We start from the raw sequence: 12,983 nt of genomic DNA on the forward strand, positions 1-12,983 counted from the left end.
ATGTATATATCTGAGAACGGACGGCTGAGATTTGATCCAGCATAAGGGTTGGCAACGTCATGCGACTATTAGAAAGTAAGACCGAAAGCGTTGGATTAGTTTGAATCTTTTCTGGGGACCTTCTCGGGGAAAACTGAAAAGGTGGAAAAGGAAACGCGACTTTTGATCTTTAATTCTGGCGTGAAAAAGGAATTTCGTTAATTATTCTAAAAATTGAACAGTTTTTTTAAAATTTGTTGTATTCTTTGAAAATCCAAAAATATTATATTTTCAAAGAAAGATTTATTGATAATAATTGAAATACAAGCGTTTTTTCAGTTGTTATAAACAGAGAGTAGTTCTCTTGTGAGACGGTCTCACGAATCTTTATTTGTGAAACGGGTCAACCCTACCGATATTCACAATAAAAAGTAGACAAAAACTTGTGTGAGACGGTCTCACGGGTCGAATTTTGTGAGACGGATCTCTTATTTGGGTCATCCATGAAAACTTATTATTTTTTATGCTAAGAGTATTACTTTTTATTGTGAATATCGGTAGGATTGACCCGTATTACAAATAAAGATTCGTGAAACCATCTCACAAGAGATCTACTGTAAAAAGTAATACTCTTAACATAAAAAATAATTTTTTTCATTGATGACTCAAATAAGATATTTGTCTCACAAAATACGATTCGTGAGACCGTTTCACACAATTTTTTGCAATAAAAAAATGGTAACTTCATTATAGTTATTGAATTAATAAAAAATTACGATTAGATTATTTTTAACAATTTGATTTTATTTTTGGAGTTAAAGATATTCCATCTAATTTTTTTTGTAACGAGAACCCCGCATCCACTATCCGTAGTTGCGCACCAAAACACAATTTCTTCTTGACGTTGAAAATTGTTGATATAAAATGGCCTTGCATAAATTAAAGAGCCCTCAATTTTTAAAATAATAATAATAGTTAATCTTTGCACTTTCATGTTTTCGATTTAATTAAATACATATTAATATCATAGTGTAGATTTACATCTAAAAACTTCAGTAAATATATGTTCATCCAATCTCGTTTCTTATCTAAATAAGGAAAAAATGTAAATTTGGTAACATGTATTTGACTCTTTCCAATTTTAATTATCTATATTGTGAAATTTCAGCTTTAAATAGTTTTTTTGTTGTTGCTAATTTAATCATTTTTCCGATGTATCGATGATATAACGCTTATCTGACGGAACTATGGTGCAATATCGTATAAGCACTCATGATGGAAAATTTTAAAAAAAATCAGAAAATGAAAGATACACATGTAATTAAGTAAATATCGCAGCTTTTGAAAGATGAATAAAGTAGTGTAACGTTGTAACAGATAGAGGAGATCGAACAAGAACAAATGAACGAAAACAGTAAAGCAAATGAGGCCTATATGAAAAACAATGCATTTGAAAAAGATTCGCCCTCTCCGGTATATAATTCGAGGATCAAGTTAAACCATTGTTTCCTAATATACAACTGGACAACCAGTAATAACATAGCACAAAGGTACTATATCGACGAATTGAATAAGTACCTTAACTTTTGTCACGAGCTGGAGCAGACAAGCAGGAGACAGAGAGAATAAGAGAAACAAAGTAATATAAGACTGGTGGAGATGGACATCCGAAAGGCCAAAAGTTGCTCAGTTGGAAGCTCACATCTAGAAGGATCTAGAGTGAATTTTCGAAAATAAAATTCAGGGAATAACAAAAGCCAGGTCAACTTTGACGGGCAGTTTTGCCTTGATTTCTTTGACATTCGACGCATCCCTGTCGCATCCGTACGCTTTCACTCAAGTCTTTTCAGTGAAACTTGGATCCTTGATTTGCATCATTTGTGCATACGCGAGAGAGATCTTCTTGACCAACTATTTTTACACATTCACAAAGTGTAACTTAATATCAGCATTCCACATTTATCATCACTTAAAAAGATCTTAAGATATTTATCCCTAGAATTTTAAAGATAAATTAAGTTTTTGCAGGCAACCGTAGGACCGGGCAATCGGGCCTGTGAGACTGTTCTGGCCCTAAAATAGAATTTTAGACAATATAGAATGCAGGCAAATAAGAAAATTTGAACGTGACTCCCAACCAATCTTAGACGCGATAATATATGAACTTCCACAGAAAAGTAAAGACACTTTCAAGTTTATAAGTGCAAAATGCGCGCCACGAGTGAAATTTACGACGTTTTTTTATCTTTCAATTACTAAATGTATTTGTTGTTTGATGGATATATTACTCTGGATATGTTGGATGTCTTGAAACACGAGCAAAGCGCAGCAACTTGAATCACGAACAAACCACAACAACAATAAGAGCAATCGAGGCAAGGAAGATCCTTTCTCCGCAAGACAAAATTGCCCGTATAAAGTGCTATACGTTGCAGGCAATCGTCCCCAAGATACAACGACGTCTATTCGAGAGTTTGCAGCACTACAAATCTCGAATGCAGCGAACAAAATATGCAAGAGCTTTCAAGTATTAGAAGAAGCAATGAATGCAGCAAAATGACATGTAATTTTCAAACCTTTATTGTGATGAATGTGAGGACTATTTATAAGAGATCATTGGATGTGATGAAAGGACATGTCTTTCCAGACCGGATGCATTGAAGAGCCACAATTCTAGCCAAAGAACACATTGTTTGATGCAAAAGAAGCCAAGAACAGATGTTCTTTGAAGCCAAAGGACGCGCATGTTTTTCTGAAACAGCGCAGCGCGCGCAGCCACGCGACAACACGCGCCTCCTTGGGGTCTAAACCCTTGTCTCAACTTGGAGCTTATTAGGGAAACTTCACTTAGTTCATTTCTCAATGTGGGACAAGTCACATTAAGACATCCCACTTCCCTTTACAACTCCTCACTCTTTCTCTTCTTTTCTCTTCATTTATCCAACATTTATAATCTTAAAATTTGAACCAAATAACTCTGAAGGGATAATCCAAATAAAGTATTCCAATCTTATTACTCTGTTAAATAATATGTACCGACAAAATAGGACTCCATTGTCCACATGGTAAAAGGGTACTAAGATGTCATAACTTTCCGGTTGATTCCATCCTACATGTAGGGGCACTATCCACATGATAGAATCAAGGGCCCAAATTTAGCCAAACATACACGGGGTCCACTATTTTTTTAAAAATCAGATATGTGTGTGAATCTTGTCCATCCAAATCATGTGGAGGAAGTGCCCTCTTAGATAGCATGGACTTAACCTAACTTTCCTTAACATGTGTACAGAAAATTGGCCCTCACCACCGCTGCCCAAATTGTAAGAAATAACAAGACTTGCATATTTTCTCATTAAATGTAATTAATATTTTACAAATTCAAACATTATTCTTTTTTAAAAAAATAAAAAAAAAAAAGAGAGAAGAAATCCAAATATTAATATTTCACCTTCAAATAATGTGGCCAACTTCCACATCTCTCTCATGCCATGGACAACGAAACCTAAATGAGATTGATTATCTTTGTTACCTCTCCCAATCCAAATATCTTAATCATGAAATTCTGATATCTTTTAAAATTAAACAAAAAATTTATCTCAAATTCCCATTTCGGATTAATTTTTCAAACAGTAAAATTATATTTAATCTAAAAAAAATTGTAACCTGGTATGTTTTAGCTTTTTGTCAAATAAACCATCGAATTTTGGTATTAATATAATAAATCAATACTTTTTCTGTTCCATTTTTATTTTATTTTTATAATGTTGACATTTCACATAACATTAATAATGTAAACATCAAATATAATTTCTCTGATGTCAGGTCGTTACTCCGAAAAAACAAGATTAGTCACGAAGAAACTGTTAGGATTATTTTGTCCGACAGATGCTCAAAATGATAAAAGTATCAATATACGATGTAAAATAGTAAATTTGTGTTTTATCAGAATTAAGTGTTGTGTCAGATGTTACAACATCTCGGACAACATGCAGCGGAATATTATATTTTGCAACACAAATTCACTTTCAATAACTAAATGGACTAGATTAAATTTGTACAAGTATAAATACTTGTGCGGTGCCTTATGGCAAAAATTAATCACTAAAAAAATCAATCGTTCACAAAAACCTAACACTAGTGATTATGACAAAAATCAATTTCCTCAACAAGTTGAGAAAACAAATGCTTTCTAAAACAAACAACCAGAATAAAACTAAAACAAGAAAGCAAAAAACGTGATCCAAAAAGGTAAATCCACGAGAAGCAATCTTCGGCCAACTTCTTCCCAGATGTTGTCCGCAGATGTTCTCAACATTCAGAGCAACACTCTATCACGCTCTTCACAGCACGTCTCTTGAATAGGTTTTCTCTGAATTCCTGAACGTGCACACGTGAGTGAATATTAACCGAGAGAGGAGAAGCAGCACGAAAAACTCCCACGAAAATCACCTTCACGAAAAACTATCTCCACGAAAAATCTCTTCCACTAAAACTCTTTGAATTTTTCTTCGTCTCTCTCTCTACACTCTTCTCTCTATTCGCCCTCTATCACCTCACGTTGATCACCTCTTATGTATAGCTTTCATCTCTCATAGAGTTTATCTTCTATAAAGAAATCTATAAGATATGGTAAACAATAATTCTATTAGAAACAAATCAATAATACCATATCATGTAAATCATTATCATAAATATTATATTTAGAAGATATTTATCACAAAGATAATATCTAGAAAGGTAAAACTCAATATTCCACATAATCTTATCAATAGGAAATTAAATTCAAGGAAGAAATCATATCACAATAAAATCTTAACATAATTATCTAAAAAGGCAAAACTATAATTAAATATTAAATATCATATCAACAAAGTAAAGATAATATTAGAAAAATAAATCAATAAGATATATCAATTAAAATTAAGAATAAATATTTCCGTTCAGAAACGACCTAACTAGCACTACCTGTCAAATGAGATTATTGACTTTTTTTCTTTTTAGACCTAGAGTTAGACCGACCGACAAGGAATACAACTTTAAATGCATGCAAGCAATTAAGTTTGCAGAAAACTTTTTACTGACACTGTCCAAGATAAATGTAGGGGTTTAAGCATTTATTAGTAAAACCAGTAGGCATTGAAGTTTAGGGTTGCCATGGCCACAACTCGAAAGCACACGGAGTAGTGGTCTGCATTAAATGGGTGTCGAGACCTAAAAACGAGCACATGTAAGTGATCCCACGTCTTAGACATCTAAACCCCAAATTTAGATTTGCCAGTTATTTTTAAGAAAGGACGATGAGTCCTCAATATCACAAAAAGATAAGGGCTTATATAGGATCGATGCCATGCAATGTATATCTATTTTAAGCCGTTGAACCAATTCGAAATTGAAGGTTTCAAAAATCGATGGCGTCGATACTTCTCGTACGTGTTCTCTTCTTCCATTGAATCTCAAAAAGAATTGAGAAGATTACTATACAATGTAGGAGACTACGAGAGTTCTAACAAGAGAATGAATGAGCTGTTTTGTTTTAATTTTTATTCCTCCTTTTCCAAAATAAAACTAATCACCATTATCTCATTTCATGAAGTCATTTTTTTTATACATGACCTCCCAAAGTCATTATATTTCACTTTAGTTTTCTAAGATAAAATTGCAATATCAGAATTGTAAATTGACATGTTTTGGTTTTAATCTTGTGACATGTTAAAGTTTTGTTTTCTGACAATAGGATTTTTTTTTTTTTTTTGCATTTTTTTGTGTGAAACCACTAACTTTATTGATGTTTTCATACGCGACTCACGTGACAAGAATAAACAAGTGTTACGTATATTAAAATCTATCTAAGAAAAAATTATGAGAATGTCAATTTTTTCTTTCCATTTTGAAATATTAAGGGTTATTTTCTTTATTTTATCATTTATTTTTGCTTAAATGAATTTTAATGTATTTAATATATGTTGTATTCACGTCACATAAACTAGGATAGCATCGATTCTAATTAAGCCATACTCGATTGATTTAGTGGATTCCAGCGAAAAAATCTAAGTTATTGGATGAAAATCAAACTTTGATAGCTTCTAAGAAAAAACACAAAATAGACAAATTTACATGACTAAAATTATAATTTTCATGTCTCATAACTACGAAAAGCAGTTTTATTACATTAATTAATATTGTGCTTGTATAGTATTTTTATAATTAGTTAAATTTATATTCAAATCAATATAATAACATAATGGTAAAAAGTAACAAAATATCATACTGCAAATTAAAAGTATTGTATTTAAATGTGGTTATATCGTAATTGTAACAATGAATGAGGGATTAAACTGTAATTTAAAATAATGAGAAAAAACAAATGGAATAAACTACCATTTGAAAGAATGATTTTTTTATTAAAAAAAGAAAAAAAAAAAGAGAAGAAGACAATCACAGACCATGACATCTTCATAAGAGCACCCGCATAACACCCAACATCTCATCAAAAATCGTAGGGTCCATATGTCACATACACATTACATTAACACATTTATTCTCCCACATTCATTTTAACATTCACACTCATTATTTGTAGGTCCCGCTGTCCACTGATTCATCTTATTCTTACTTTAAATTAAATAAATTCAATTTCAAATTTTTTAAGAAATTTAAATTATTATTATTTTATATTAATAATAATATGTTTTTATATATTTAGTACGTAAAATAATTTAATTTTATGAGTGTCACTTATTTAAAATTAAAAATTTACTATAAATCTAAAATAAAACGATACAACATATAATAATAAATAACACTTGCATAAAACCGTCGCTAAATGTCCAATTTTATTAAAAAAATAACTAGACAGAGGGGCGTTCATAAAATATAAAATATAATTAAAATAATTCAAAAACGTGGGGTCCGCGTGTCAGCAAATCAGCGACGGCTTTTTAGCGACGGTTTTTGTTGTCCAATTTTTTTAAAAAAATAAACTGACACATGGACGTTCAACATATCCTCTCTCCTGTGAGTGAGCGTTATAACGCTCACTCACAATGAAGAGGGGTGTTAACACCCATTTAACACCCTATTGTGGGTGCCCTGATAGATAGGGAGATATATAATATTACAATCGAGTACTTACTATTTTAAAGTATAATTTAATGATCTCATTTGGTTGTCAATTAATAAAATATTAACTTAACTATTATTTAATAATATTTATATATAAAAAAAATTGTTGCATTATTGATCTTCACAATAAAAAAAACTTTTTTCAGAAAATTACCGCGACTATCCCATATGAAAAAACCAAATGATCGGAAAATCGTTATTTTATTAAAAAATCAAATTGAATTAATATTTATAAAACGTTTTTATAAAAGTGTGTTTTTTTTACAAAAACATTTATAGAATGTTCTAAAAACTGTTTTGAAAATAAATATGTATTTAAATAACTATTTTATTAAAATGTTTTTAGAGCTGAAAATGTGTTTGTTCAACCATTTAAAGAAAATTGTAAAAATTAATTAAAAATATTTGGACAATTATTCTATAAAAATATTTTCATTATCGTTAAACTCGTGTTTTTTATTATAAAAAATCAAAAAATACTTCTTAATTGTTCTTAAAAAGTAAATTTGAAGAACATTTTAAAAAAATATTTTTAAAGAACGTTTTACAAAAATATTATTCAAACATATAAATAGGATATAACGTTTGACGATTTACTAAAAGCTATAACTGTTAATAACGGTATAACTCAAACATTTTAAAACGTACAACGTCACATTTCGATTGTTTTATACCCAACAATCTCTCTCCCAATAATAACCATTCTTGTAATCAATAAGAATCGAATTCGCGATCTTGGCTCTGATACCAATAGAAGAACCAAATGCTTGCTGTTTTATCAAAAGTTATAACTGATGATAACGGTGCAACTCAAATCTTTTAAAATGTTCAACAACACAAAAATCAAACTTCGATAACATATTTTAAGTTATAAATTATACATCACTAAAAATATTATTTTAAAGTATTTGTCCAAATGATCCATATTCAGATATAAATATGTTTTGCGATACACTTGCATCTGGAGGGAAGATGATATACGCACCACGGCCGCCGCTTGACTCGTGTCAAAAGTCAACTCAGTTGTCTTTCATATTTATCTTTTAGATAAAAAATTATTATTATTCATTTTAATCTTATCCCGATATTAAATTTACAAACATAATTTCTAGTGTGTGCATTGATTAATACGGAGTTGATTGACTATTGAGTTCAACCAACTTTCATAATAAAAATATTTTATTTTAATAGTACATTACCACAAAAGAGCGAAACATATAGAAATAAATCGCCATTTGGTTCGAGAAAATATTCTTGATAAATTTATCAAAACTGCACATATATCTTCTTTAAAAAAAATGCACATAATTCTTAGAAATATAAAGATTAAATGTGGATATTTGAAATCTTAGAATTTGGATTTTTAAGGAACCGATTCTTGAAGTCGAGATTCGTATGGATCCGAGAGTTTCTTAAGACCAAAAATAGAGATAGATCAAAGAATCTGCGATAAAATAAAAAGTTGCAACTTTAAAAATATTTCATGAAGAAAATAGCACACTACGTTTACCTTTATCATACCCAAATTTTGTATTTGAGCTGAAATTAATTAGGCACAAGCCCGATATGAAAATTTGGTCTGCAAAGTTAATCAAAGCCTATTAATTATTCGAAATAATTTGAAATAGTTTGGCTGTCGGCAAGCGGGTTCAGTTGATGATCGTGGGAAGTTAAAACATAGAGTTATGAAATGAAACAAAAAACTCAAAAACTTGTGTGACACGGTCTCACGGGTCGTATTTTGTGAGACAGATCTCTTATTTGGGTCATTCATGAAAAAATATTACTTTTTATGCTAAGAGTATTACTTTTTATTCGTGAGACCCGTCTCACAAGATAAAGATTCGTGAGACCGTCTCACAAGAGAACTACTCAATAAAAAAAGGCTTAGAAAAGATTATGGACAAGCCTAGCTTCCCACGAATACTAAAATGGGAAACAGATATTGTTCTCCCTGGATGTCTGGATACTGTTTTCTTTGTGTTTTATCTTCAAGTTAGATAAGATATCAGTCTCTCTCACCTGATGGCTGATATATGTGACATCCAAGCTTTCTCACTCTGAAATTTAATTTAAAGTAAAAGTAGACATATATGTGAGCAAATTTAAATATTTCACATTTGTAATTTAAGCCCAGTCAGTAGAAATATTTGTCTACTTTTAAATTAAATTTCGATGATATATATTTTCTCCAAAATTATGAACAATGGCAAAACATGTCCACAGTGTCAAAAACCCCATGGTGAAGGAGCTAGCAAGAGGACATCGTGATATATTTCACCAAAATTTTAAATCTATCGTAATTTCGGAAGAACGGATATAGAACAGACATAGGAAAAAAAATATTTCTGTACTATTCTGACCAGTTCATGATCATAGGAAAAATATTTAAGAAGTTATAGTTCCTATATAAAATAGGAAAGTGCACAACAGTTAAAAAGAACTAATTCGATAGAATGCAAAATAAGGTGGTATGAAAAAGAACCAATTCCATCAGAAAGGCGAATAGATTCATACGCAGTAAAGGTCTGGGGATAGAAATAGGTGTAACAATGAAGAGGACATAACACATGAAATGGAATTTAGACGAGTTTGAAGTGACAAATAATCATGATTGTAAATTGGATATCATGTATTTGATTTTTGTCACTATATATGATCCTAATACTAAAAATCTATATATGAAGTTCGTGGAAGTGAAAACAAACTGAAAATAAACAAAATAAGATTGGTTCTAATAACTGAACAGCAGGAGCAACTCGAGAAAGTATATACTATGTGATAAAAGCTCAAATAGTCAACAGGAAGAGGGGTCTAAATTTGTACAAATTTGAGCAGCAAATAGCACAATGACAACGAAGTATCCAACAACAGAAGTTCAAGCCAAAGTTGTAGCCAAACTATGTTTCAAGTACATGAAAAAACAGCTCACACTGAACAAGAATTCACCATTTTACTTCTTATCCAGTTCATTCATAAGCTATAGATTTGAACTGTTATTACCGATTGATAACCTCCGAAAAGCACAAGCAACGAGAGTCCTTCCGGCAAGAAGGCTAAACCTAGACTTACTGGACGATCTACTTCCGTTACTCGTTGATGGAACATCAACATCTGCTGGAGCAACATTGGGACCAACACCAGTTATTGTTCCATTGATTATTGATGGGAACTCTACCCCGTCATCATGGGCTCCTCCACCACTAGTACTCACCTCCATGGCCTCAGGTTCGATCTCATCGACATCCAAATTCACAGCCAGAGTTACCCTTCTGGCCCTCAGCCAGTCTGCAACTTCACTCGTTACTCCCTTACACTTCTTCACTTTCATCTTCACCAAATTGGGACACCCAAAAGCGAACGCCTCAATCCCTGTATCTGTCACACGACAACCCTTTATGCAAAGCTTCTTCAACGCCATACATTTAACTGCAATACACGATATCTCGGGATCGCCTATTGTTTCACTTCCACAAAGGGCCAATCTTTCCAACTTTTGACAATTTGAAGCCATAGCCATCAAACTCACGGAACTCGGGTTCACCCCAATAAGAACCAGTTCCACAAGATTCACACAATTCTTGGCAATCGAAATCAGACCCTCATCGCCTATCCTGTTCGTCCTCCACCCATCTATATGTAGCTTCCTCAAAAGCTTACAAGTCTCGGCAATTGCCGAAATCCCATCATTCGAGCAGTCAGGAGCCTTTACCAGGTGCAAGATCTCCAAATCCGGGCACTTCGAAATAGCCATTAGCCCTACATCACTCACTTGCAGCCTCTCCAAATGTATCTCAGTCAAACAATTCTTCTTCCTAGTAATAGTTTCCAGTAACATATCCCAGTCACCCAAACACCTCAAAATCTTCAAAGTTTTCAAATTTTTGGATCCAATAATCAATGACCCAAAACACTGGCCGTTGTAAAGCTCCTTGAGAGTAATTGACTTCAGCGAGGATGCTGCAACCCCTGGTCCAATCATCTCAGCGGTATATAAATCATTAATTCCCCGCAAACGTTTAACGGAAAGTTCCTCGAGCGAATATGAATTATCCAACAGAGCGTTCATGCCTTTGGCTCCAAACATACACGATCCGCTTGAAAATTTACGCAAATATTTACAATTTTGTGCTAAAGCCAACATTCCCTGATCAGAGATCTCACGACAGCCGCGGAGCTTGAGGCGGGTGAGTTTGCGGCATCGGAGGGAAATCAAGGTCAACGCATCGTCGTTTATGCTAACGGACTTGCGGTCGCAGCGGAGGGCAAGCTTAGTGACCGAATCAAACCGGGCGAATATCACGGGGAGGTGAGTAGAAACCTCGTTTGTGGCGTTAAGAGCAAGGCGGCTGCGGCTCTGTCCTTCAACGGCGAGCCAGCGGAGGCAGACCATGGAGCACCGCTTCCTGTCGCCGGAGCTCAAAGACTGGAAGATTATAGCTAAGCATTCATCGGGAATCTCGGACGAGTAATCGTGTCGTTGATCTACAGAGACGCCCACCGCAGGCCGTGGATTCGAGTCATCGGAGCAGGACTCTTGGTTAAAGTTGGGATGAAGGATATGATTCGAACACTCAGGCGAATAGTCTTGGATGGAGGCGCTTTGGCCCATTTCAGGTTGTTTCACGACGGCGAGAGGATAAAACGCGCCGCCGGGGGGAAAGGGAATTTGGTGGTCGGGTTGAGTTCAGATTTGGGAGATGAGGTGAATATAGATGTGTGGTATTAAAAAATTTGGCCCGTCAAAAAGGGGTAGTTATAAATTAAATGGAACTTTTTTTTTGAAAAATATTATTATTAATTACTTTGTAATCGAAATACAAATATTTTTGAAATCAAAAACTCGTGAGAGACGGTTTTATGGATGGTATTTTGTGAGACGGGTTTCTTATTTGAGTCATCTATGAAAAAACATTACTTTTTATGCTAAGAGTATTACTTTTTATTGTGAATATCGGTATAGTTCATCTGTCTCACAGATAAAGTTTCGTGAAACCGTCTCACAAAAACTTATTAATATTTGAAATCACACTCTTTATTAATTTAAACAAATATAATATAACCTGAGCACATTAGAATGTATCAAAATGTTTCAAGAGTTGCATAAGTATTATAAGTTTTGGGAAATGTTGGATCCTACGAAGGTAATTTAGGATTTGACAGCATAAATCATAGAAAAACAAAATGATTACTTATTCCAATGCACCCTTTATCCAGAATTTGGTGCTTTAATGCTTAGGATTCCAGTACCCCCTTTCGACGTTGTCCAAGTGTGTCCACCAAACGCCAATTTTAATAATTTAGCCCCGATAAATTTTGTCAAATTATCATAGATTTCAAAGGCCATTAACTGCGAATTTGAATAATAATAATAATAATAATAATAATAATAATAATAATAAAATCATGTTATACCACCAAATAATATGGATTAAACCACTAAAGAAAATTGTAGATGTATTCAGTATAAGAAAAACAGGACTATTTTTTATAAACTGTCTTGAAGAGCGATAGTTATGACAAAAAAAACTAATAACTTTCATTAAAAAAATACATATATCACTATAAATTGATAACATAAATAATTTTTATTTTCCTTCCAAGATTGCCGGCCATCCCAAGCCTGTATAGGCTTGCGAGCCGTGCAGATTGGCCAATTTAGACCTACATTTAAATGGGTTGAAAAAATTTCAACACACCCCACTTTAATTATATGACGGAACGGATCGATCCGATGAGTGCAACCCAAATTAACGATTCTACAAATTACTCCAGAGATAGCAAATAGCGTTTTTTGTTTTTTTGAAACTAGCGGGTATTTTCTTTTAAAAAATTTATATGCGGGTATTTTTGGTTAATTTTTATAGCATATTACGATC

General features: G+C 32.9%; 1 protein-coding gene across 1 annotated transcript; it reads right to left on the reverse strand.

Annotated features, from left to right (window-relative positions):
• Nucleotides 1–9,860: 9,860 nt before the first annotated feature.
• LOC142556410 (F-box protein At1g47056-like) lies at nt 9,861–11,836 on the reverse strand. Its single transcript, XM_075667901.1, has one exon. The coding sequence runs from the start codon at nt 11,714–11,716 to the stop codon at nt 10,085–10,087; it is 1,632 nt and encodes a 543-aa protein (XP_075524016.1). The 5' UTR covers nt 11,717–11,836; the 3' UTR covers nt 9,861–10,084.
• Nucleotides 11,837–12,983: the final 1,147 nt, after the last annotated feature.

Source organism: Primulina tabacum, chromosome 1, assembly GCF_025594145.1.
Source record: "Primulina tabacum isolate GXHZ01 chromosome 1, ASM2559414v2, whole genome shotgun sequence".
Classification (NCBI taxonomy): Eukaryota; Viridiplantae; Streptophyta; class Magnoliopsida; order Lamiales; family Gesneriaceae; genus Primulina; species Primulina tabacum.